At 49.3% G+C, this 27,297-nt stretch overlaps 1 protein-coding gene across 2 annotated transcripts; it reads left to right on the top strand.

The window, feature by feature from the left end:
* The first annotated feature begins 382 nt into the window (after positions 1-382).
* On the top strand, positions 383-27,297 carry Lhfpl4 (LHFPL tetraspan subfamily member 4). 2 transcript variants are annotated; one of them, XM_060383907.1, is made up of 4 exons: positions 383-960; positions 1,800-2,370; positions 19,901-20,137; positions 23,711-27,297. In XM_060383907.1, the coding sequence occupies exons 2-4, from the start codon at positions 1,965-1,967 to the stop codon at positions 23,809-23,811; spliced, it is 744 nt and encodes a 247-aa protein (XP_060239890.1). In that variant the 5' UTR covers positions 383-960; positions 1,800-1,964; the 3' UTR covers positions 23,812-27,297. The 2 variants fall into 2 exon arrangements, with proteins under 2 accessions (XP_060239890.1, XP_021493281.1); XM_021637606.2 differs by having other exon boundaries at positions 386-960; positions 1,884-2,370.

The following is a 27,297-nucleotide window of genomic DNA, read 5'->3' as shown; positions in this document are numbered from 1 at the left end:
AATTCAAGGTCACAGTGTTAGTTTGCGTTCCAAAGGCTAAGAAAAGACTTGAGTCAAGCTGCCTTCCCCTCCGAGTGTCCCACGGGTGGTTCTTTGCCCTAATCACCAGCCTTAACTTCGAGGCTTTGTTGTTTAGATCTTCGTAATGTCCAAACTTCATGACACGCATCGATTTGAGCACTCGGGGGTGGGGGGCGGGGGGCAGTGTAGAGAGGAAAAAACAACTCCCCAGCCCCTTTCTCTCCTCTTCTTGGTACTCAGCCTGGGTCCTGTTCCCTGGCCAGATCTCCTCGCGCTGTGGGCCAAGGAATCCCCACGGGCTGGCGTGGGGTGTTAACAGTTTAGGAGTTTCCCTCTCCTAGGGGGTGTTGACAGTTTCCTAGGAGACTCTGGAAACCTTCAACGCCTCCAAGACGCAAAGGCGTGCAAGCAGAATGGAGAGACTGGAGGCGCTGTCATAGGTGGTAGGTGGTAATCCGGAATGAAGAGATTGAGTTCCACGGCAATCAAATAATCCTTGTTGGGTCCCTTCCCCCATCCCCATGGGCTTTGTGGGGAGCCGGAACCCCACAACTCAGGCTGGCGGAAGGGGAGTCCCGCAGTCAGGAGGCCTGCAGTCAGGGCTGGGGTGGGGGCTGTGGCTCTGGCTGAGGGACGTCAGGGTCACCGTCCCTGACTTTACCTCTGGCTGCCAAGACCTGGAGCGCCCCTTTTCCCCCAATACCCCTCCCCTTCCACTCCTTTCTGTTCTTCACGCTCGCGCGGGAGTGCGCCCAGGCCGCGGCGCGCCAGTGCACAGGAGCGCGCCCCTCGGCGCGGGAGCGCGTCCCGGCAAGAGCCTGAGCAAGATGGAGGCCGCGCAGAGGACGTCGCCTGGGCCGAGGCAGCCACTGCCTGGAGCACCTAGCCCCGGCGCTTGAGCCCTGCTGGTCCCGGATCACCTGCCCCGACCCGGCCCAGGTTGGTCCTCCCTCATCCCTTCTTGGCGGCCGCAGCCTCTGCGCGTGTCCGGGCCTGGGCGCTGGGCAGCCACCCCCAGCCCTGGCCCTACCCGGGCCCAGCCGCTCCCCTGAGCCCCGGCACGGCTCCTGCCCGCTGCCTGTCCCTCCAGGCCCAGACAGCCGGCTGGCCTCAGAGCCCCTGTTCCCTTGGCCTTGAAAGCCACTCTCCCCGGCCCTGGCCCACCAATCCTAGACTATCCCCGAGCCGCCGACATTCAGGGCTCCAAGGAGCGCCCTACAACCACCACCAATCCCCGCCAGGAGCGCAGACCCGCAGACCCTACAGTGTCAGCCCCTGACTCCATGCTAGCCTCATCCTGACCCCAACACTTAGTCTTGGTTACCAGCCCCTGCCCCCTGCATGGCCCTACTGTAACCTTCCTCGTGCCCTCGGTACCAGCCCCTGACAACCTCTTCTCCTCTTCCCCATAGAGAAGCGTATATCTGCTTCCAGATCCCCTTCAGACACCCAATCCCAGACACACTACCCTTAATTACAGCTGCAGTATGCCCTTCCCAGCTCCCTCTGTTTGGTGTCTGTTAGTGCTCCAGTATTGATCTCTATCGTTCATTACATCTCCCCTCAGGCCCCTCTTACCCCAGCACCAGTTCCCAAGCTCCCTCTTGAACTCCCCCACGAGCACTTTCTGGCACCCCCCCCCCGACTTCCAGCTTCCATGTCCTCATCCCACCCCCCAACTTTCCCATGGCCCTCTTTCAGCCCCCCCCATAGGAAACCTTAGCTAGTCCTTCAAGTCGCCGCCCTAACACTGTGCTGACCCCCTCTTAACTCCCCAGCCAGCCCCCAGGTCCCCAGCTCCGCCTCAGGCCCCGCCCTTGTGAGTTCCTTGACTCAGGGCTGCTTCTCGCCTGCGTCCCCAGCTCCGGCCCCGCAGCCTGGTGGTCTGTCTTGGGCCGGCGGCCCCCTGCCAGCGGCCGCCGCCGGCCCCGCCCCCGGGCACCATGCTGCCCTCGCAGGAGGCCTCCAAGCTCTACCATGAGCACTACATGCGGAACTCGCGGGCCATCGGCGTGCTATGGGCCATCTTCACCATCTGCTTCGCCATCATCAACGTGGTGGTCTTCATCCAGCCCTACTGGGTGGGCGACAGCGTGAGCACTCCCAAGCCTGGCTACTTCGGCCTCTTCCACTACTGCGTGGGCAGCGGGCTAGCGGGCCGAGAGCTCACCTGCCGGGGCTCTTTCACCGACTTCAGCACCATCCCGTCCAGCGCCTTCAAGGCGGCCGCCTTCTTCGTGTTGCTTTCCATGGTGCTGATTCTTGGCTGCATCACCTGCTTCGCTCTTTTCTTCTTCTGCAACACCGCCACCGTCTACAAGATCTGCGCCTGGATGCAGCTTTTGGCAGGTAGGGGAGGAGTGGGCGCGGGACCCTTAGCAAAGACTCTAGAGGTGAGAGCTCTTTCTTGGAAGAGCAAGAGCTGGGTTATTCTCTGTGTTGAGACACTCACCTCGTGGCCAGCCCTGAGCTGCTATTGGGGAGAACATTCAACAGCAGAGAGCCACCTAAGGCCAGGGGACAATCCTTAGAATTGGTAATTGGGTCTGTCTGCTTGGAGGTGCAGGATCAATTGATAGGTTAGCGTTATGTTCGTGGGGTTTTTTTTTGGGGGGGGGCTTCTCTGTTGGCTTTCTTTGAGGGATTTTTTTTTTCCCTGAATGAGGACTTATTAGAAGTGTTATGTGGGGGAGGGGAGAGGATGCATGAATTGGGGACTTGTCTTGGCCCTTGAACTTGCTGGCATTATTGACTTTTTTGAGGTTTGGTTTCCTCATCTGCAAGACTGTGCACTGGAGAGATGAAAGGGTCTTTGGTAAACTTTAAATCCTTTCCTGAGAGTGGGGAAAGCAATCTGTGGTGTTGGTACAAGGTGTCTGTTGAAAGCTTGCAACATAAACCTCTGGAGAGAAGAACTCTATCCTTTCAAATGTGCCTGTCCCTGACTCTTTCTCAGGAAGGGTTCTGTGCCACATCCAATGGTGATGAGTCCCTTGAAATCTCTGAACCGTTTGATGGGGACAGCCATTTCCCCCTAAGGATCGGGGAAAGGCCTTTTGGGAATGAGAAATGCTGAGACAGTTCCCCCTGATCCATTAGAGCCGTGTCCCCGCCCACTCTTCGATCGAAGTCACATTTTGAAAACTCAGCAACCTGGACCTTTGCCTAATTGCAGGAAAGGAAAGAGAGTTGGGCAGGGCAAAGTGGAGCCTAGGGATGACAGGGTGGGAAAGAAGATGGGTAGAGGCTAGGAGAGAGTTTGGAGCCTTCCAAGGATGAGAAAGAAATGAGAAGACTTGATGAAATGGCCCATTAGATGGTTCTTTGCAGTAAGCACTTCAGAATATTCAACAAGTGTTCAGCCCTTCAAGAGAGCCCCCCCCCCCAAAAAAAAACAAAAAACAGGTTATATGAACTTACAGACAATGCCACTGCAGGAACTAAGAGTAGAGACTTGGCTGCCACAGGGAATGTGTTCACTTGAACTTCTCCATTGTAAAGAAAGCTCCATCTTTTCAAGAAGGCGTGTGAGTTTTCTAAAGGGCTCTGGAAGTCACTCAAGGTCATGTGTTAAGAACACAGTAGTGATCAAATTAAGACTTGTCACTTGGGCTGAAGGCCAGATGTGAGGGCAAGGTCATGAGGCTAGTTTGCTTCCCCAAGAGAACTTCAACAAATGTAGAGAGGAATCCCTGCCCTACTAGAGGATTCTCGATCTGAAAAGGGCTGGTTGGAGGAAGGTAGTGTATATTCAGATGTGGAGTTTTTTAAAAATACTTATTTAAATTCTTAATTATGTGTATGGGTGTGGGTGGTGGTGGTGATAAGATGTGCTCAAAGACAGTTGAGTGTGAAGGCCAGAAGAGGGCATTGGATCCCCTACAGCTGGAGTTACCGGTAGTTGTGAGTTGTTCGATATGCATACTGGGAACAGAACTCGGGCCCTCTGTAAGAGCAACTATCATCCTTAACCACTGAGCAGGTCTCTCCAGCTCTCAGATGTGGACCCGTCTTAATGGAGCTGTTTAAGAACCTTTGAAAAGAACAAAGAAAGGAAAAAGAAGGGAATAGGATATTGTTCCATGTTTTGCAGTGGTGCCCAGAGGTGATGGTGTGCATTTTCTCTGTATTTTCCCTCGAAGGCAAGCTGGAAAGAATATATGTTCCTCTTGAACCCCAATCCATCAACTTTAATTTGGAGTCTGCAGATGGATTGCTGACCTCTTGGCCCTCAAATTCTCGGTAATCCATGTGGGATTTCATTTTGAGATTTGATGGACAGTCCGACAGTGCTATCACTGAAATTTAGCAATCTTAGAGATCACCACCTTCAAATTCCACCTTCATTTTCTCCTGTTTCCGAGAGGTAACAGACGTGCAAAAGACTTACTCAAAGTCACACCAGTAGCATGGAAGGAAATTCAGTCTATAACCAGGGTTGTTGTTGGTGGTGGTTTTGCCTCCTGGTGCAGGGAATTTTCCTTTTCCTATGGACTGAGGGTGCAGTTGGTGGAACTGAGAACTTGAGGGCATTTTGCTCAGAGATGTCTAAGTGTCTGATTCATACCTCTTAATTCATACCTCTTAATAAATTCATACTTAATTCATACCTCTTAATAAAGTGGCGCTAGGAAACAGGCCAGCTCTGGACTGCAAGTCATGTGTTAAAAGTACCTCAACTTACAGTCTTTTTACTTTTTCATGACAGTCATTTGGACGTGTGTGTACAGGTGCTAACCCACAGGTGTGTTTGTGCTGTGGTGCAAGCATGGAAGCCAGAGGGCCATCTGCAGGATCCGGCTCTCTTCTTCCCTCTCATGGGGCCTCAGATGAGATTTGTGTTTTTAGGTCTGTGTGGCAAGTGCTTTGTATCCATCGAGCCATCTTGCCAACCTCCCTTATAGCCTTAAAGAAGCCTGTTTAGTTTTAATCTGAGTCTTCTCATCTGGAGCTGAGGGACTGACACTTGATTGGTTGGGAGTGTATCTTCCAGCCCTTGGGGCTCCTGCAAATAACTTTTTGACTAAGATCACTCTGCTCAGAAAGTGAGACATCAGCCATCCCCAGAGTGACAGCAAAAGCCTTGTCATACAGGAATTAGAACACTTGTCACTTGATTCTTGTTCTTTTGGACTCCCCTCAGCCTACGCATCTTGAAGAACACCTTCTCATTAGGAAAGTTACAGCTCTCTCGCTCTCTCTCTGTCTCTCTGTGTGTCTCTGTTTATCTCTGTCTTTGTCTCTCTATCTCTCTCCTTAACCCAGGCTGTCCTGTAACTCACTATGTAGACCAGGCTGGCTTCAAACTTGCAAAGACTTGCCATCTTGCCTCCCAGGTGCTTGGATTAAAGGCATGAGCCACCATACCTAGTTTTGTTTTTATTTTTCAACTGTTCTGTGGTCATCCTGTGCACAGTGCTACAATGCTGAGTATCTTAGTCACTGCTCTATTGCTGTGAAGAGACACCATGATCAAGGCAACTCTTCTAAAAGAAAGTCTGAAGGCTTACTTACAGTTTCGAAGGATAGTCCATTATCATCACAGTGCAGAGCATGGTGGCAGGCATGGTGCTGGAGAAGCAGTTGAGAGCTATATCCAGAAAGAGAGACACTGAGCCTGGCATGGGCAATGGAACCTCAAAGCCCACCCTCCAGAGACACATTTCCTCCAACAAGGCCACACCTCCTAATCCTTATAATCCTTTGAAATGGTACAATTCCTGGACTTCAGATAGGTGAGCCTATGGAGGCCATTCTTATTCAAACCATCACAATGGGGTACACAGGCCCCCCCGACTGGGTTAGTGTTGTACTAATGGAAACACAGTTTTCCTTTTGGATTAGCTTGACTAACATTGAGCCCAAATGTGAATTCTCCACATTTCTCCCTGTGTCTTCTGTCTGTGATTACTGACCTGTCCGTAGTCTGTCTGGTGTGTGTGTCTGATCTGTCTGTCCCTGTTGACTATGTCTGTCCTGCATCTCTGTGTGTGCTTGAATCTGTGACTGTGTGTGTTCCTTACAGAGGGCTTTGTTTAGCACTTATTGAGAAGCACAGAAGACATGGTATGGGAAAGCAATGAGAAATTCTTTACAGAAATCCTAACAGAGTTCAGAAGGAAAGAAATTGCTTTACTAGCCTCAGCTACTTGAGAATAACACTAACCACTACAAAACAGATGTTATCACCGTATATCCACATGTAGCTCCCAACATGAGATATTTATGAGATATTTATTGTATAGGTTGCCTTCAACCTGTTGGATGCATTCAGCAAATGATTACAACACATACGTACGTACATGTACACGTACACACACACACACACACACACACACACGCAATATTTTTGGTCAGGAGCATATAAGAGTACACAGTTTAAGATTAAAGCTATGTATTAGTTTAGGTAATAAGAGCTGATTGCATGGAAAATCCAAGGCGTAGGAAGGTTTAGTTACATTGTTCTCTCAAGGGTAGTTAAGCATAATCCTGAGCACACAGTAGGACATCAGGAAAAGTACAGAACCTTAAATAATCTCAAGACATATGTATTAATTCAGCTGCAAGGTCCAGATAAACTCTGGTGCCTTTGGAGTCCAGAAACATTTTCAAAAAAAAAAAAAAAAAAAAAAGCATCACCACATCCAACCCCAAGGACCTTAAGCCTCTGGAATGTAACCCCTGCTTTCAGAAAGCTTACTGTCTTCTTGGTCCTGCTATTGTCAGCAGCCCTGGAGTGATGGGCAACAGAGACTCAGCTCATACTACCATATATAAGACATAGCAAAGAGCGCTGGGTTTATTGTCTCATATGATCTGGAAGTCAGGAGTTCTTGGCTTGAGGGTGGATCCAGATGCTTAGGAGACACCTGAGCACCTTTCTCTGTTTCGTGGTTCCCCTGTGCTTGTTCACCTTAAAGCCCACTACCTCTTCCTTTTAATTTTTAAATGTATTTATTTTTATTTTATGTGCATTTGTGCTTTGCCTGCATATATGTCTGTGTGAGCGTGCCAGCCACTCTGGGTTTAAAGACAGTTGGGAACTGTCACATGAGTGTTGGAAACTGAACCCGGGTCCCCTGGAAGGGTAGCCAATGCTCTTAACCGCTGAGCCATCACACCAGCCCCTAGCCCACTACCTCTTAAAGGTAAGAAATAAAGTCAGCAGTAGCTTCAGCTTTTCATATCTCAGACTTAGCAATGACTGTGGAAAATGGATGCCAGCAGCCAGGCATGGTGGCACAGATCTTTAATTCCATCACTGGGGGACCAGAGGCAGAAACAAAGGTAGTGGGAGCTCTATGAGTTCAAGGCCAGTCTATACAGTGTCCTATATAGGACAGCCAAGGCTACACAGAGAAACCCTGTCTCAAAAAGCAACAAACAAACAAAACCAAAAAGAATGATGCCAGTAAAAGTTCCGGGGCTGAATTCTATCAGCCCAACTTCTGCCAGGTAGCTGTTTCCTAATGAATCATGGTGACTTTATCTAAGACCTAGATTGCCTGTCCCTGCATTTACACCATGTAGACCAATAGTGAGAAAGGTGAATCCCCACAGAGATTGTAAAAGAGGGACTGTGAGTGAGATGACCACAGACAGACGCCCCTACCCCTGTGGACTCTGATGTGTGCTGAACTATAGATGTTGTAGATATATAGCCGAGGCTGGCTGTGGCTTAGCTGACAATCAAGGCTGGAGGTAGGTAGTGTTGGCGTGGGGGGGGAGGGGTGTAGGCACGTGCAATCTGAGCAGAGAAGGCCGTGCACAGAGAGGCACAGCTGATATGAATGATGCAGGAGGTTCGGGATGGACTGATGATGAGGGCCCTACAGTGCTGGGCAGGGGAGTTTGGACTTCCGTGGGCTGTTAGAAGTTACTGTGACTGCTACAACTACTCAGGACTGCAAACTCAGATCAACAGCCTCATCTCCATAGTGAGCTAGAAGCCAACAGGGGCTATGTGAGAGCCCGTCTCCAAAAGAAAACTACTAGCATATTCTGAGACTTTACCCTACGCTAGACCACGCGCTAAGGAGCCATTTGTCCCAGGTCATAGACATGCTGGGTCACAGAGCTATTACTGTGACCCAATCCTCCTACCTGAAGTCAGAGGACAAGTTTGTGGAGTTGATTCTCCTTCCTACCAGCACATGCCTCCTGGAGACAGAACCCAGCTCGTTGGGCTTTGGGGCAAGTGCTTTTACTTATGGCGCTGTCTCGTTGGCCAGTTTCTGTGCTAGATGTCTTTACACTGCCTGTTACAACAATTTGTCCAATTTCACATTTCTAGTACGGAGGGGAGGCTGAGTCTCAGTGTGAGTATCGATGACTCCAAAACCTTCTGCTGCCAAAAGGAGCAAGGGAACCGAATTCACAGATGACAGGTTAGAGCTCTAAGTGTCAGAGGTAAGGCTGAGGATAGCCACAGGAAACAGCTACAGCCTGGCTGAGGAGGAGGCTGGTGTGCAGTACTAGTGTAAGGAAAGGGGATCTAGCCAGGTGTGGTGGCACATCCTGGTCCCTGAGAGACTGAGGCAAGAAGATGGTGGGTTGGAGGACAGTTTGGGGCACACGGTGAGACCACATATAAACAAAAGCAGAAGAGTTGAGAATTCATGATTGCCTGTCTGCTATACACGAGGCCTTTGGGTTCAACCCCTTATGCCTCAGATATAAAAATTAAAAATAGAAGAGTGCACCCATACATCCCAGCTATGCTGTCCGGGAGAAGTGGGTTTGCCTCTCTGAGTCTATTTCCTCATCTGCAAAACAGTTGTTATTGTACCTGCTTCCAAGGATGATAGAGACAAGTGGAACGATGATTTTTTTTTTAAAGAAGATTTATTTATTTTACGTATATGAGTGTTCTATCTGCATTTATACCTGCCAGAAGAGGGAATCAGTTCACATTATAGATGGCTGTGAGCTACCATGTGGTCACTAGGAATTGAACTCATGACCTTTGGAAGAGCAGGCAGTGCTCTCAACCGCTGAGCCGTCTCTCCAGCCCCTGGAACGATGATTTTTTTTTTTAACGTGGCTCCCAGGGTGCAGTAGGCACCTGAGACACAGCCTTCTGTGTCTCAGCCTCCTGAGGGAGGCAATTTGTGAAGACTCTGATGCCGAGTTTGAACTTGCTGCAATGATCACAAGGCTCGAAAACTCAACCACAGGCCAGCCTAACTCCCTCATGGATGAAGGAAGATGCCCAGAGACAATGAATACCCGGATGGTCACAGAGGTGGGAACCTAGGCCCCTCTTCTGTCCCAGAAGGAAGATGAGCCTGGCCTTGTTTCAGCTGATCATGAGTGCCAGGTGAGGCCTGGTGTGCAGAGCCTCGAAGGGGAGGTGGAAACAAGAGTGCTGGCTATGCTGTGCAGAGGGAGGAAGCTTCCTATCCCCCAGGGTCCCAGGCTCCGGGATCAGAGGTCACAGGTGTTGCCGGAACAGAAACTCAAGACATGCGCTTGTGCCCCCTCCCATGGCCTTGGGCTTTGGTTCAGGTTGCCTTTGGAAGTGAACGGTTTAATAATATAGATAGGATCTTGCTATGCAGCCCAAGTTATATTTTAGCTTGCCGTGATCTGCCTGCCTCAGCCTCTCTAGTGGTGGGAATTCAGGCCCACATTTTAAGTCTGGATAGACTTTAGATTTTTATTCCTATGGTAAAATTTAGTTACTTAGTTACTTTGAATATATTGATACATAAAATTTAGCAGTGTTTAGTTACAGTGCTAGCTAGCACATCTACTCCACGAAAGGGACCCCTTTCCCTCTCTTCCCTTCTTTCTCTCTCTCTCTTCCTTCCCTTACTTTCTTCATGTCTGTCTCCCTCCTATTCTCCCTGCTCCCTCCCTTTCACACTGAACCTTTTACTGTAGGCTTCCTGTGTATGCCACTGTGCTGGATTCCAGATCCTGCTCAGAGTCAAAAGAAAGAAGAAAGGGGTCTCCTCCTGTGGCACACACATGAAGTGACTGGATCATAGAGGAGCTCTAGGGTGCATGAAGAGAATTCTCGCCACCACACACACACACTCACACATGTGCATGCATGCATGCATACATGCAACGCTAAATAAGTGGAACAAAACAAAACCCCAACATATAGTTAACCCTTTATAGGCAGAGTGTAGCAGAGCAGAGCTTTACTTGCAACACTCAAGAGGCAAAGGCAGGCAGATCTCTTTAAGTCAGAGGCCAGCCTGGACTACATAGTAAGACTCTGTAAAAGTTAGCTCTCGTTTCAGATTTTGTTCCGCCTTTATCTCCTGACTTTGTCTATAGATTCCTCTCCCATGGTGAGATTTTTGTTGTTGACGTAAAATGTCGATGCCCCTTTCAGCTTCTGGGTTTAACGTTGTTCTTAGAGAGGCCCTCAAGTGTTTAAACTGCTCTGAGATTAAAGTAGCTCATGACGATGAATCACATGGAATGGGAAGGGGGAAAGATGAAAGCAAGAAGCTTTCGGAAAAATAACCCAGCCTTAGTCCACTGCCATCCCCATTCCTGCCCAGACCTGATTGTTTCTCCCTCACTGAAGGGACTGGTACCACTGAGGCTGGAGAGTGTATGGCTAAGGAGCTGGCAATCTGGAAAGGGCCTGCATGCTGCTCCATGACACGCAGAAGCCATTAGAGGTCTGGGAGCAGGAGGGACTGACTGCTGTGGGGATCCTCCAGTAAGGACTTGGCACCTCTGAAAGGCTTTCCCTGCTCCCTGCCCACTGCCTCATCATTATAGATCAATTTTATAATCCACAGACCCTGGGAGACATGTTTAAACTGTAATAATTAGGGAACCCCTCTTTGGAGCCAATGGAAGATCATTGTAGGCACAGGTGTGTGCACTGGCTCGTGATCGTTAATGGTTGTGTGACCCACATCAAATTCATTTTGCCTCCGAAGCTCTGTCTGTGCTAGAAGAGGGAGAACTGAGGGGTTGGAGGAGGAGCTTTACAAGAACCTTGAGAGTCCAGCCTTGAAGCTTCCGTCTTATTTATAGGCCATTGCAATTACTTCTAGGAGTGGGAGTGAGCAGGGTTGGGTATGGCTTAGAAAGGTAGCCCAGGTGGCTGCTGGGAAGACGCATTGTTTGATTGTTTGAAGGCTTCCTGGGAAGCAGGAAGCTGGGAAGATGGACGAGAAGATGATTGTCCAGGCAGAATGTGAGGCCGTGGAAGGGAAAGGAGCCCACTGGGTTTGTTTGAGGGCTGAGGCTCAGGCAGGTGCAAAGCTCCCTTGGTGGGTAGCCAAGTCTCTGAAGAAGCATTCACAGAGGATACAAGAGGAGGAACGTGCTCCTGGAGGAAGAAGATAAGCTCCTCTCGGGATAGTATTAAATTCGTGAGCCCTGGATCATGTGCAAGCAGGAAAACACCAACAGTGTTGGCACGCTTGGGTCTGGAGTCAAAGAGAAAGCTCTATTCTAGAGCTGAAGATCTGAGGTTTCATCTCATGAATCTTAGTGTGAGCAGCATTGCCCAGGGACAAGATGAGGAAGGAGGAAGAGGGAACATCTCAGGACACCAACCATCAGAGGACAGGCAGCAAGAAACCAGAAAAAGAGGCTAAGAAAGGAACTGGGGCAACCGAGGGCAAGTAGCAAGTGAGAAGCTGAGGGAGGCACATGAAGAGACTGTGTCGGTGTGGAGGGAGGCATCGGCGCCACCTGGGCTGAGAGCATCTGAGGCTTTTCAGTTTCAGTGCTGCAGATTGGATGCCTGGCAAGTCCTCCGCTGGCCACCGTATATCCTCAGTCCCGGAAGCTTGTACTCCATGGAATTAACCTCCAAAACAAAGAAAAAACCCAGGCGTGGTGGCATTCGCCTGTCAACCCTGCTACTCTGAGGGCTGAAGCAGGAGGAGCATGACTTCAAAACAAAGAGAAATGAAGGGAAAGCTGAGGGACTTTCTTTGTGGCAGACCTGTGTTACAATGAGTTGTGTGTGTGTGTGTACATGCATGGATGTTTGTGCAGGTGAGTGTGAAAGCTAAAGATTGTCTTTAAGTGTCATTCTGCAGGAGCTAGTCACCTATTTTTTTTTTTTTAGACCAGGCATCTCACCTGAGACTCTCCAGTTAGCCTAGGCTAGCCTGACAGAGAGCCTGGAAATCTGCCTAGCTCCACTTCCCCAGTGCTGAGATTCCAAGTAGACCATGACCAGGCTCTTAAAAAGATTCGTTTTTGTTATTTCATGTATAAAAATAAAAATAAGTAAATCTTTGAAAGAAAGACAGAGAATAAAAGGCAAGCGTGGTGGCACATGCCTTTAATCCCAGCACTCGGGAGGCAGAGGCAGGCGGTTCTCTGTGAGTTCCAGGCCAGCCTGGTCTACAAAGCAAGTCCAGGACAGCCAAGGCTGTTACACAAAGAAACACTGTCTCCAGTCTCCCTTCTCCCCCCCCCCAAAAAAAAAAGAATAAATAACAAGGACAACAAATAGGAAGGAGTGAGAAACATAGTAGGGGTGAGTCTAGCCACATCAGCAATCCCGCTGGGTGCCAGAGGCTAAGTGTACCAGTGAAAGCCATCATCAGAATGGATGGAAAAACAAAAACGACTCACCTGTATGTTGTCTATCAAGAAACCACTTCAACTATAACGAAACGTGAATTAACAGTAAACAGATGACACAGGCTTGGTGTTGCATGTCTGTAGTGACAGCAGTTGGGAGGTGGAGGCAGGAGGATTAGGAGTTCAGGCCCCTCCTTGGCTATATAGCGAGTCTGAGGCCAGCCTGTGCTGCTTAAGACCTTGTTTTGAAACACAACAATGACCAAAAGAAAAGAAATACGACTGCCAGAAAGTCACTCAGGACATGACCGACTCGGCAATAGAATCACTGACTTGATCCAGTAGCTGGTGCATTCAACAGCCACCGGGAACGCCATTTTCTCAAGCCCACATGGAACATTCTGAACCCCAAACCACACTGTTACAATTACAAAGCTAGAAGCCACAACGTGTCTGCACTCAGACTTAAATCAGAGTAACAGAAAGGAAGCTGGAAGGTGATGACATTTGGCTATCAGAGAACTTTGAATTTTTTTTTTTTTAAAGACAGGGTCTTACCATATAGCCCAGGCTAGGCTCCTGAAATTTGCTAAGTTGACCAGGCTGGCCTCAAACTCAAGAGACGACCCCTTCTATCAAGCAACATGTAGATTAATAAACAGATCAAAGAACAAATCGCAGGGACTGTGAAATATTTTTAATTTCATGAAAACACAACAAGATCTGGGAACAAAAGAACTAACAGTGAAAGCTGTAGCAGCAACAGAGACTAGAAAAGAAACAAAGATTTCTCCAGATTGCAGTGCTCCGGACTGAACCCAAGACTCACACTTGCTAAGCAGCTCTACCACCGGGCTACATGCCTGGTCTAAAACATTTGTTCTCTTTGTTTTTGTCTGTTGTCTGTTTCATGGTTTTTCAAGACAGGGCTTTTCTGTGTAGCCTGCACTGTCCAGAAACTTACTCTGTAGACCAGGCTGGCCACAAGCTCACAGATATCCATCTGCCTCTGCTTCCTTAGTGCGGAGATTAAAGGCATGTGCCACCACCACCTAATTAAAAAAACATACAACAACAACAAAAACGGTTATTTAAGCCCCTATATCAAGAATTAGAAGCAGAAGAGCAAATTGAATTAGTAATATTCTATGGCATGGATATTCTGTAATTCATATAACAGGTTCTTTTCTAATAGATGCGTTCACACCTGTGTTGTAAAAATTGCTGGGCAATCAACCCATTGTATTCATTCTTTCCTGTACATGTACAGGACAGAGATATGTACAAAAGGGGGGAGAAAGAGAGTAAAAGAGAAAAAACTTCCAGCCTCCCTTGCAGCTAGATGCAGCTTCTAGAAAACAAATATAAGTGGATTGAGGGGTAAGCACCTTCAAAAGTGTGAATACCATATTGATGTTGGTAAACATTCAGTCTACTTTGCAGCTTTGAGAAGTAGATGCCACCATTCGTAGAGGTTCTGGGAGGTGAAGGGACTTCCTCAGTGGCATACAGTTAAAAGTTTCCCCCTTAATAAACAGCAATGGTCAAGAGGTGGTGTCCCACTCCTCTGTGAGTTTGAGGACAACCTGGTCTACAGAACTAGTTCCAGGACAGACAGCGCTACACAAAGAAACCCGGTCCTGAAGACCGGCAAATAAATAAAAAATATAAATGATAAAAAAGTTAAAAAGAACATTTTATATCTGCCAGAACTCACCTTGTATATGAATTCGAAAACCCTAAATAATTATGGTTTAATAATCTAACTTTTACCAGGTGTGGTGGCACACGCCTGTAGTCCAGCACTCTTGGAGGCAGAGCGAGGCCGATTTCCATGTGTTTGAGGCCAGCCTAGGCTACAGAATAAATCCAGGACCCTGTCTCAAAAAAAAAAAAAAAAAAAAAACTAAGCTTTTAGCCTCACTTCTTTTAGAAACTTGTATTTTCACTCGTGTGTGTGTGTGTGTGTGTCTGCGTCTGTGTAGGGTACCCACAGAAGATAGAAGAGCTGGATCCAAACCATGGAGCTGGAGTTATGGGCTGTTGTAAGTGCCCATTGTGGGTGCTGAGAACCAAACTCTGGTCCTCTGAAAGAGCAGCGAGTTCTCTTAACTGCTGAGCCATCTCTCCAGCGCTAATTCTAGACTTTTAGGTAAAACAAATGTCCAAGAATTAGGTAACCCTGAACCAGTACCTTAGCCCCTGAAGTCATTACTGACTTCCAGCTTTCTGCTCCACTACTCCTAGGATGTGACCATTATTTTTCATTGTTAAAAGTGATTGCAAGATCCCTTGCCCTCCCATTTGTATTCCGTGCGTCAGGATGGATGGAGAAAAGCATGAAGAAAGGGAAACAGGAAGTATAGCCAAGGGACTGGAGAGCTGTCGCAGTGGTTAAGAGCTCTGGCTGCTCTTGAAGAGAACCTGGGTCCAGTTCTCAGCACACTCATAGTGGCTCACAACCATCTGTAATCCAGTTCCAGGTACACAAATGGTGCATATATGTATATGCAGGCAAAACACTCATACACAGTAAATTAATTAAAAAATTTAAAGGAGTCTGTCCAAAGATAAACATGAAGTACCTGTCTGGGTTTGAATGCAGGCTTTGCCACTTCCTTGCTGTGTCCCTCGGAGGCTCAATCTCTCATCTGTAAGTGGGGGTTGTTGGCATCCTTTTTAAAAACTCTTTTATTTACATTTTTCATATCTCTTTCTCCCTACTCCATCCCAATCTCTTCTAACACCCCAACACCAGGTAGGAGAGAGAAAGGGTTAGTGGGAGAGGGGGTACAGTTCTCTTAACTGCTTTCTGCTGATTAGGGTCGTCGGGTTCCTTGGAGCCAGCCCAGTCCTCCTTTCAGGAGATCTCCCACTTCTTGTCTCACTGCATCAACAGCAACAGGAGCTGCAGAGGGGAAGCAGCAGCAGCCCATTCTACTACTCCCCACACTCTCTGGGCCCTGGCATTTATTCTCTCTCCAGAGTCCTCCAATTTAAACTATCTGCAGCTGGCAGATTGAAAATAGTTTGCTGCTGTGGACTATCTGAATCAGTCCCACATTCCACACCTGGGATTAAAACAAAAACATGTTTATATCCACAACAGGGGGTGATGCTTTTGTCAACCTCATAGATTAAAAAAAGATGTATTTATTATTATTGTGTATACCCATGATGTGTACATGTGAGCACACAGGTCACAGACTGCAAGCGCAGATCAGAGAGCAACTTTGTTGAGTCATTTTCTCTTCTGTCTTTACATGGGTTCTGGGGATTGAAACCAGGTCATCGGGCTTGCACAGGAAGCCCCTTTACCTGTGAAACCATCTAGTGGGCCGTTAATTTTTTTTTTATGGGATTAAATGAAATGGTGAAAAAAATGTAGGAGCTTAGCACCCTGGCCTATAGTTAAATGCTTAGTGCTGTTTATTTATCTTTGGATACAAGGTCTTGCTATGTAGTCTAGGCTAGCCTTGTACTCATGACTCTCCTGCGCTGTCCCTAATGCTGGGACTATAAGTGTGGGCCATCATACCCACCTTCAATATTATTGTTAAAGGCAATTTATTAGCAGATTATTATTATTATTATTATTATTATTATTATTATTATATTGCAGTACTAGGCACTGAATTTGGGGCCTTATGTAAGCACTCTCCCACTGAGCTCTACTCCAGTCTGATATTATCAATCTAAATTTGTCACAATGCCTCCTGGCTGCCTGCAGCACTAGTACCCTAGACTATAGGGTCAATCAGTGGAAATGCTGACTCCCAGGACCCCTGCCTCTACACCAGTAGCTTTTAGTAAGCAATTCCCACTCTCAGGTGATGCTTGCCAAATGTTTGGAGGGATTTTTAAAGCAACAGTATGTCTTTGCTCCTGTGATCTGGTGGGTGGAGGCCATGGATGAAGCTAAGCATCCCAGGGAAGACAGGGTAGGCCCCGTCCCAAAGTCTCTAGGCTTTCTGGTTGGGAACTCTTGTGGCACACTTCACCCCTCACCTGAGTATCAGACTCAGAAGCAGCTGATGCTTTGACCGTTTCTTGGCTTCCAAAAGAGACTCAGAGTCCCCAGACCTCAGCCTCAGTGTCCTCATCCAGCCGGTGGGAATGCTGAAGCCTGCCTTGTCTGTGGCATGCCATCCCCCATGCTTGGGGCACTTGGGTGAGGCTGACCTGTCTGTTCTGGTCACTCCTCTCCCTCCCATCTCAGCCTGGCTTTTCTCAAGTGGTATGGCTTCAGGTTCTCTCCCATTTCTAGAGAAGCCCCCGAGGCCCCACATCCACCATTGGAGCTCTGCAGAGCCAACGAGCCAGGGAGGTTGTCTTGGCATTCTCCAGCTGCCCCTCCTGCTCTGGCCTCTGCTCTGGCTGCTCCCAGCCTGTTTCCTTTGAGACAGGCCTTCCCATACATGACAACCAGCGGGGATGACTTGATTTTACGCCTCTTTTGTGCTGAAGATAGACATCACGCCTGCCTGTGTCTATGACACACTGCTCCTATGCGCCCAGTGTGGGTCAAGGATCCTGGGAATTTACTTGTGAGATGTTCAAGGGAAAAGGCAGAGGTAGAGGCACACACACACACACACACACACACACGGGGGGGTGAGAACAGGATGAGGGGTAGATGCAGAGATGGAAGAAAAAAGAATGAATAGAGGGGTCAAATGTTAATGAAAAGGAAGAAAGGAGGGTTAAAGCTCAGGCTTGAGCATAATGAGGGAAGGATAGGGGAGAGAAGGAAAGAAAAGATGAAGGGAAAGGCAGACGGAAAGAGGAAAAGAGGGAGACCAGTTGAGAGAAATGAGAGGGAAGTGTGTGTGTGTGAGGAGGGAGGGAGAGAGAGAGAGAGAGAAAGAGAAAGAGAGAGAGCAAGCACAGGGAAAAAAAAATCTCACTGAGGTCTCAGTGCCCGTGTTGGGAAGGGGGAGGAAGCTAGAGCTCTGGGATACAAGAGCAGTTTCCATGGAGACGAGGATGCACTAGGAGCTAGCAAAAACAGACTACAGCGAGGCCAGCCACTCGGGCACCTAGGGAAAGGAGGGCTGGGTAGCAGCTGACGGGATGCTGTGTATGTTTGTCCCCCCATCCCCCCGCCTGCCGGTTTCTAATCCCACTCCTGCCTTTTGCTGGAGAGTCTGAGCCCAGGGATGAGGAGTCAAATCAAGGGCATACAGGGAGACGGGCATTGAAGACTCCTCCTCCCTTTCCTTCTCTTTTTCCTCCTCTTACTCCTCCTCCCTCCATGCCAATGATAGCGCGCCCCCGGGCTTTATCGCATGCCTATATTTTGGTTTCCATAAGGTCTAATACCAGAACTTAAGTGGCTATGGGTCCCTGAAGCTCCCAGGGTTCACCCCCATCTCCTGTTCCCCCTGGGGTGGGGATGGGGAAGAGGCTCTGTGCTCGCTTCTCTATCTGTGCACCAAGGTGCATCTTCATGCTGTCTAATTCTCTAGCTCTTCTGGTTTGGGTCTGCTGCAGAGCCGGGCCCATCTAGGTGGGGGGTACTGTCTTGGAGACCGAAGGCAGCCCAGGTAGAATGAGAGATTGGTGACAATGCCATCGGGGACATTACATCAGGCTTGGAGGATGGGTGCGGGATGGAATCCAAGTTGCCAAACTCTGGAGGAGGATCCTGGGGCTTAGGGAGCACTCCCTCGTGCAGGAGACGGGGTGGGGGAGTGTCAAAGCCTTTGCCCCTCTCCCACCCTGGGGACTGGATGAGTTACACATAGTGAGCAGAACTGAGGACATCGGAACCAACGCTGTCAATGCTGTCATCTGATATTCAGGTTGAGCCCCTGGGCCTGGAGAAGTCAAGGGTCACACGGCTCAAACAGTTCTGTGCAAGCTGCAGACATTAAGACACCGGTGGGAATGAGCAAACCAAGTCTTCCCAGTGGCCTCTGGAACCTGGTCCTTCTGATTGGCCTGCTATGGGGCCCTGTGGCACTCTCATAGTCAGCCACTGCTCCCAAAGGAATGCAGTGAGATGGCTGGCTCAGGCTTGTGGCACCCCCCACCCCCTAGCCTAGTCTGGCATTGGGAGAGTTCGGTAGCTCAACCCAAGAGGGTAGATTGGATGAGGGGACTATTTTTATGGGGTCATCCTGATCTGTCCTTTCCACCTTTACTTAGCTCACCTTACCTAAACCTTTTGCTTTATTCCTTTATTTGTGTAATTATTATTTTTTGTTATGACTAGGGCTTTCATTTTGCTTGCTTGCTTTTTGAGATGGTGTCATGTTGGCCAAACTGGCTTTGTAACTGCGTAGATGAAGATAACCTTGAATTATTTTCTTTCATGTGTATGAATGTTTTGCCTACATGTACGTATGTGTTCTGTGCGTGTGCAGTGCCTACAGAGGCCTGAAGAGGGTGTCAGATCTCCGGGAACTGCTGTAATAAGACAGTTGTGAACTGCCATGTGGGTGCTGGGAACTGAACACAGATCCTCTTGAAGATCAGCAAGTGTTTGTTATGACTAGTTTTGACGTCAACACCTAACACTATAAGAACGTTACTCTGCAAAGCACTTGGAGGCCCCCTGTCGTCTTTACAACCCTTTGGTGATACTCTTAACCACCCCCATTTTACAGATTTGGAAACCGAGGCACAAAGATAAAGGAATTGGAGCTCAAAAACGTAACGAAGAGCTGTGCCAGCATTTGAGTCCTTAAGCCTGTACTGCTATCTTCCTCTTTCCCATTCAAGCTCCATGAGACATAGATCCAAGTGCCTCCCTGAGCTCCGCACTAGTGCCTGACACACAGTAGGCAAGATTGCCCGAGTTGGCACCCTGCTAAATGTCTCTAAAGCACCAACAGTTCCCATTCCACAGAAGGCATGAGCCGGGCACCTCCCACCTCACAGTCACCTCTGGAGTGGAGAAATTGCGGGAAAGCCCTACCCTCACCCTCTTCAGTGTGTTTGCCTAGCGTCTTTGAAGGAGCACATAGTGGTTGTCAGTGAACCTCTGTCGAATGAATAACAAAAGAAAAACCAAACCAAAACCAAACTCACAAAAACTGAAGTGGTGAGGATGGGGGAGATTAGAGGAACCAGAGGACGTTAGGGGGCGTGGCCAGGCTTTGGAATTTCCTTATTCCTTGAAGGCAGGGTGAGGCAGAAGAGGTCCCGGGTTCCAGTTTCTGTTTCCTTGGGTCAATGTCCGAGTCCCAACGAAGGAAAAGTAGTTACCACGTGTTCAGGTTGCTAGATGGGGCTGGGGGAATTCTCAGGACTCAATCCCCACCCCCACCCCCACCCCCTCGCTTCTAGGGATTAATAATGCCTTTCTCTTTCTTCCTGACCCGACCTCCGTGTGGGTTCCGCTCTCGATGCCCAGCCCTGTGCCTCGTCTTGGGCTGCATGATCTTCCCTGATGGCTGGGACGCTGAGACCATCCGGGACATGTGCGGGGCCAGGACGGGGAAGTACTCCCTTGGAGACTGTTCGGTGCGCTGGGCGTACATTCTGGCCATCATCGGCATCCTCAACGCGCTCATCCTGTCCTTCCTCGCCTTCGTGCTGGGCAACCGGCAGACGGACCTGCTGCAGGAGGAGCTCAAACAGGAGAGCAAAGGCAAGTGTGTGGGCTCGAGGGCTGCGGGGGCGGAGGGGCAGGGCAGCTGCATATAAAATAAAAGCAGGAAAGCAAAAATTGCACACAGGGAGATAGAGAGATGGCTTGGCCGTTGAGGCCACTGATTGCCCTTGTAGAGGACCCAGCCTGATTCCTAACGCCCACAGGAAGCCACAAGACCACCTTTAACTCTAGTTCCAGGGGATTCAACGCCCTCTTCTGGCCTCCTCTGACACCGATACTTGGTGTACATAGACTCAAGCAAAAACACCCACACACTTAAAATAAAACTTAGAAAATGACTTTTTTAAAAGTTACACACAGGGACCATTAAGATGGCTCAACAGGTACTTGCTTATCAAGCTTATGACCTGAGTATGATCCCCAGAACCCACATGGTGGGGGGGGTGGGGGGCAGAGAGACAGGGAGACAGAGACAGACAAGCAGAGAGACAGAGAGAGAGAGAGAGAGACAAAAAGGGAGGGAGGGAGAGAAGAATGGATGGAGGGAGGGAAGGAGGAGAATAGGAGAGAGCCTGAAAATAATTAGACAACAGGGGCTGAGGTTCAAAGGTCTCATCATCCCATGCCCCAGGCTGTGAAGTGAGAGGATGGGGCGCCTAAGAAACAGCTCCGTGGAGAGGGAAGAGTTAAGTTCAGAAGGGAGAGAAGTGTGTTTATTAAGCCCCAAGCTAAGCAAATGTAAGGAATGTGTGGCTTAAACAAAATTAAAATAAAAATGGAGATAGCGTCTTACTCTATTTCAGGCTGGCTTGAAAGAGACAGCACTCCTCCTGCCATAACCTCTGAAGTGTTTGGATTGAAGCATGGGCCACCATTCTCATTTGTTGCTGTTTTTTAGACAGCATCTCACATAGTTGAAGCTGGCCTTTAACTCACTCTATAGTCAAAGATAACCTTCATCTTCAAGTGTTGAGGTTACAGGCCTACAGCAACACACCAGGTTTAATGTATATTTAAAATATATTATATACAAATATGTTATATATTTAAATCTATTATATATTTAATATAAATACTTACTACGTTGAAATGTATAATCAATATATTTAGTATATATTAAAAACAAAGAAATAATGGGGCTTGGGAGATAGCTTAGCAGTTCAAAGCACTTGCAGTTCTTTTAGAGTTTGGTTCCCAGCATCCATCACAACTGCCTGTGACTCCAGAGCCTGGGGAGCCAGAGGCCTCTTTTGGCTACCACAGGTGTCTATCTGAACACACTAACACAGAGATACATACATAAAAAAAAACAAACAAACAATGATAGCTTAAAAAATGAGAGATACAGAAGCTAGGAGGTCAGTTAGCTGAGGCTGGGGCTGAAGGGGAGGAATCTGGGGCAGGAGATTGGGTCTTGTTAGTATATGCAAATTATTAGTAGTTACAGCTTTGAATGGTGCCATTCGCAATTTATTACACCATGCTGTACAATTGGTATATTACAAGTGTGTTTTAAATAACAGCAAAATACAACAAAGAAACAATTTAACAATTTAGGGCCATCAAGATGGCTTGCTATGGAGGTCTGATAACTGAGTTTGATACCCAGAACCCACTATGGAGGACAAGAACTGACTCCCACAGGCTGTACTCTGATCTCACACACCCCCGCCCTCACACACAAGCATAAATAATAAATTTCATTTCATTAAAAAAAAAAAAACCTAAACAACTCTAGTCATACATACCCACATAATCCCTGCTCTCTTGTGGCTGGCATAGGAGGATTATAAGTTCATGGCCAGCCTGAGCCACATATCAAGATCCTGTCTTCAAACAAGACACGATTTGCCCAGAAAGCCAGAATCTCAGAGGTAGCTACTATGCATGTTGTCACACAGATTGAATGATGCCTTATTTAATTCTTCACCCTACTTGAGAAGAGCTGAGGACTCCTGATAGTGCTACGGTGGACCTCAATTTTCTGACTTCACACACACACACACACACACACACACGGGTTTTCTTGGGGGTCTTCAGAAGTAAAATATAATGTCCAGGTTCATTATAGTCATTTCTTAGGGGTCTCTGCTCACCAGACCATGGCACTGGATGAGATAATGTCCATAGCTGTGTATCCAGGCATCTGGCAGGAGGCCTCGGTGAAGTCTTGGATGGCGAGCACAGGTTATAGTGGAAGCAGGTTTAGCCTAGAAATTACTTGACCTCGAGTTTCAGTCTCCCACACTTGATAAAACCAGGGTGATGAGGACAGAACCGTCTCCCGAGACTGTCGTGTGAGGGGAGAGTTTGGGCCTGCACAGTGGCTTGGGGGAATGCTCCAAGCTGTCAGTCCTCACAGGCCTCCGCAGGCAGCGATTATGAACTGTTTTACAGATGAGAACAAGGTCGGGGGCGGGCGGAGCCAAAACCCTCGAAGTGCTGCAGTCAGGACCTGAGCGCAGGTTCTCTTGAACCTGCCAAGTCTCAGGTTCAAGAGCCAAGTCTCTTCCTCGCAGTCATTGTCTCAGCCCAAGGCTAGACCTTTCCTGTCTGCCCCACCACCACACCCCTTTTCTTTTCGTTTGTTTTTCCAGATGTAGCTTTGAGTGTCCTCGAACTCACAGAGATCCGCCTGCCTCAGCCTCCCTGAGTGCTGGAATTACAGGCTTGCGACAGCTCCTCCCTCTGGTTTCCTGTCCCATTTTATTACAATCCTGGGACACTCCTCTGTCAATCAGACCTTAAAACCTCCCACAGAACCCTCCCATCCTGTAGTTTTTTGTTTGTTTGTTTTTGTTTTGGGTTTTTTTTTTTTTGGTCTTGGTTTGAGGGCAGGACCTGCCCCCTGGTGGCAATTTTCAGAAATGCAAGACCAAACCTATTTGTGGCTTCTCAGAAGCCTGGATGGATTTAACCAGCAGCAGATGGTTACACACCGCCATGTCTCTCTAAGACATGGCTTTACTGTGAAGACTAGGATACACTGGGACTCACTATGTAGCCCAGGCTGTCCCCAAACCTGTGGCAAGCCTTCTCCCTCAGCCTCTTGAGCGTGCGACTAAGATGTGAGCCAGTTGGCCCAGCCACAGCTCACTGCTAGAGTGATGGGGGAGGCCAGTCATGCTGGTGTACACCTGTGATCTTCATAGTCTGGAGGCATAGGCAGGAGAATCAGGAGATCAAGGCTAGCCTCTTCTACCTTGTAAGTTCAAAGCCAGCCTAGGTTACAAAAGATTTTCAAGCAATACCATCCCGCCCCCATAGAACTCTGGTCTGCTTCCTTCAACGCCAAGAGATCTCCATCCTTCACCGGTGGATGAAGGTAGATGCTACAGGTCAGTTCTGAGCCAAAGTGAAAATAAACCAAGCCACCACCATTTACTGTGTGCCAAGATTGCATGGCATCTCCTCTGACCCTTCAGAAGTAGGAGGGTTGTCTTTATTTCATACACGGCAGCTCACAGGTTAAATGGTGTGCTCAGGGCTGACCACTTGCTTGTGGGTAGTGGCTAAGGAGGCAGCTGTGACCTAACAGGCTCTAACATTCTCTCCCTCCCTGTCTCTCTCTCTCTTCCTCCCTCTTCCCCCTCTCCCTTCCTCCCACAGATTTCGTGGGCACTACAGTAAGTTCTGTGTTGCGGCCTGGAGGCGACGTCTCTGGATGGGGAGTCCTGCCATGTCCCGTTGCTCATACACAGGGACCCTGAAAGCCAGGATTGTAGCTCAGGAGTTGGCCTGACCTCGGCATATTCCGTCTGCTGCCCTCCCATTCCTGCGTTCAAGCTCCAGACCCAAATCTCGGACTGACTGCACATGAACCTCCAGACTCCGAAGAGAGGCAGGGTTGGGTGGCATCCTGGCAGAAGGCAGGGGCCCTTGAGATCCTGAGAGAGCCTGACTCCGGCCCTGCCTCCATTTGACCTAAGGGAGCCTGGGTCTTCCTCTCTGGTCCCTTGGTTTCTTTCTCTCCCGTGTAGACTATCTGGAGGTCTCCGAGGAATCCCAGGGGAAGGAGGACCTGCAGTGCAATCTCCTCGGACCCCTTCAAGTCTGGAGGGCCACCTGCTGCGTCCTTGCCTCCTCAGTCCCGGTCTCCTAAAGAGACTTATTCAAGACACTGCCCCAGGAGGGCCAGACTCTTTCCTACTTTATTTTTATTTGCTGATGATGGTCCCACCACATCTGCCACAAAGCTCCAGGTGCCACCAGCCCCCCCGACGGGGCCTCCTCTGACTCCCAAATTCAAGCCTGCACCCAGCTCTCAAAGGAATCTGAGCCTTGCTGAGGGAGAAAGCACAGGGTCTTCCTTTCTGCTGCTGGTAGTCCCTCCTTAGCTCAGAGTCTGAGGGGAGACACGGGCTCTGGAGGCTGTGGGAGGAGGCAGCTAATCGCAGCAGCTGCAGCTTCCCAGCCTGGGGCTGGCCTGGCCTCTTCTCCACTGGGATGGCTCACCAGTGACTGGACTCACGACCCATGACCCATGACCCAGGCCTGTTTTGTACATCATAGACTTCTCGGGCCCACCGTCAGGGTTGGTGGCTGTGGAGAGAGGCACAGAGGCGGGGAGTTAGAGGAAACTTCTCCCCTTCTCATGCTTCCTACACCCCGGACATCTGCCAAAGGCAGAGACTGTCTTGCGTCTTTGATACTTTTCTGCCTAACTTGAACTTGCAGGTCACCTCTGAACAGGGTACCCCTGTCCCCAGCCCAGACCCTGTTACCCGGTCCCTGCCTCTTTCTTCTCCTTGCCCACTTCTCGCCTTGTGATATGCCCAGGGTCTGTAACCTCATGGGCAGTGCTTGGAGCTGAGGTGTGTGTGTGTGTACGTGTGAGTGTGTGTGCACGTGTGTGTGTGTGTGCACGTGTGTGTGTGTGTGCACGTGTGTGTGTGTGTGTGTGTGTGTGTGTGTGTGTGCACGCTCGAGTGTGTGTTCGAGTGTGTGTGCGTGTGTGCTAGGGAAAGGCAGATGAGAAGCTCTCTCTTTTTCTCCCACCGTGGGGGCTACTCCCTCCCCCTCAGCAGAGAGAAAATGAGGGAGAGTCCAGGTGATTTTTTTTTTTTTTTTAACCATCCTTGGTTACCTAACTGGTGGCAGAGCCATCCAGTCATGGACAGGCCTTCAGTCCCCCGTGGAGAGGGTGGGGCGGACTACCTTCATCTAGCACCTTGTCTCCTGGGCCACCTGCTGCCTGGTCCCTGTGTGGAGGAGTGTGTGCCCCCTAGAGGCTCTACAGGAGGCTTGTCACTTCCGTGTGTGGTGTGGACCTCAGCTGCAGTTGGAAGAGTGGCTAGTCCATGAATCTGTTGTCCTTGTGTTCATTTTCATAGGACTTAGAGCTGAGAGTTAGGACTCCCGTGCAAGACCCATGACCTAAGCCTGCCTCATCAGAACCCTAACTGGAATCTGATGCTGGTTCTTGGCAGGATTCCTGACACCTGGAACTCTCCAGGCCCCAATTCCACCTTTCCCCACATCTCCTCCAGGGCAGACACCTTCTCCCAAGCTTTGACCACTGCCCTTGTATAGCCCCACACTTGTCCCCCGCCTGGTCCCTTCCTGGAGCCACAGCACTGGAGCCATCTTCAGCAGGTGGCCAGGAAACTGGGAATGGACAGGGAGGGCTGGGGAGCCTTGTTTGAGGGGGAAGAGAGTGGGAGTCAGTTCTTCAGATTCAAACCAGAGGAGAGGGGTCAGGTAGTGATGAGAAGGGCCGGGAGTGGGTGGCTGATTGGGAATGAGGCAGGAGCAGAGCCACAGAAGCAAAGAGGAGACAGGCATGTTGAGGGAGGGACAGTGGGGGGGAGGGAGAAAGAGAGAGAGTTCCAGGAGGGGTCTGGAGAGACACATGCAGTGATGGAGAAGGAAAAGTGAAGAATTGGAAAGGGGCTTCCACGGATGGGCAGCCAAGGCAGGTGTGATTTGCAGTAAGGAAGAATAAGAAGAAAGAAGGCAGTAGGAGGGTGAAGAAGAAACACCAGAGTTTGAGGAGGGCAGCCACGTGGGTGCTTGAAGAATCTGTTCCCCTAAGGACTCCTGCTGCCCAAGGGGTCCCTTGTGCTTTGGTGGGCAGGTTAGAATTGACCCATAGGAGGCCAAGTGGCTGGAGGTCTGTGGTCCAAGCAGCTCTGTTCCTTTGTAGAGGAGTGTGTGCATATGTGTAAGGGATCATAGAAGTGGGGCAATCAGGCTGCTTCGGAGGAAGGAAACACCCTGCACCTGGGAGGCGCAGCATGGAGTTTCAGGCCAGTGGGTTGAAGTCTGCATTCTGCAGGAGCCCCAGGGCAGCATAGGGACAGAAGAGAGGTGGAGTGGGGACCAAAGTGTGTTCTTGAAGACTTATAGGGATAGAGAGAATGGATGCCTTGGCCAGGAACTCAGCTGAGGCTCCCACCCACCTCCTGGCAGCTGACATGGTACAATTAGGCCAGGTGAGCTGGCATTAGCCTTTGGGAAAGAATGGGCTATGGAGATCAATGTCTCTGGCTTTGGGTCCCTGAAAATCCTGAGGAAGCTGGATGGGCAGGCTAGTGTTTGGTGTTTGTGGCTTTCTTTGCTCCTGGCAGAGGGTGGAGAAAGGAGCTATAATCTCAATGTGGTCCAGTCGCTGGTCCAAAGCACTGTTTAGACTAGTCCTTGGGACCCTGGGAAGTAGAATGCTCTCCCCTAAGGATCAGAGCTATGGAGGAAAGCTTTCCCAAAGGCACGAGGATGTGGGGCAAGATGAGCATCTTTCTGTGGCCTGCAAGAGCCAAGGTGATGGCTTGCAGATGGTGCTCTGCGAGGAGTTCAGGACTGTTTTAAAAGAGTCCCACCTGAGCACAGAGGGCACTAGCCCTACCTGCTCCAGCCTCTGGTGTGCACCAAAAAAAGGAAACCCTCTTTTTGGAGGGGCTGGGCTCCTTCTAGTACAAGGGGCTTCTGTGGGTTGTCTGGCTCAGAGCTAGCTTTTGGGTGGGACTGGAGTCTCCCTGAGAGGAGAACAGGAGCTGGCAGCTCTGCAAGACCTGTACTGTGTGTTAGGGTAGCTTGGTGTTGTCTACGCCCCATTAGTAAGTTCTGTCTGAATGTGTCCTCGATGTTCATTGTCCAATTTGGTAACATTTCTTTTGGTCCCAACCCCTTCTGCTGCTGCTGGATTTGAGCTTCAGTGCAGGTGGAATGATGTTCAAATAAAAACACAGTTTATATCA

Source organism: Meriones unguiculatus, chromosome 5, assembly GCF_030254825.1.
Source record: "Meriones unguiculatus strain TT.TT164.6M chromosome 5, Bangor_MerUng_6.1, whole genome shotgun sequence".
NCBI classification, from domain to species: domain Eukaryota; kingdom Metazoa; phylum Chordata; class Mammalia; order Rodentia; family Muridae; genus Meriones; species Meriones unguiculatus.
Note: the sequence above shows the minus strand (reverse complement) of the source record. Positions and strands in the feature narration are given on the sequence as shown.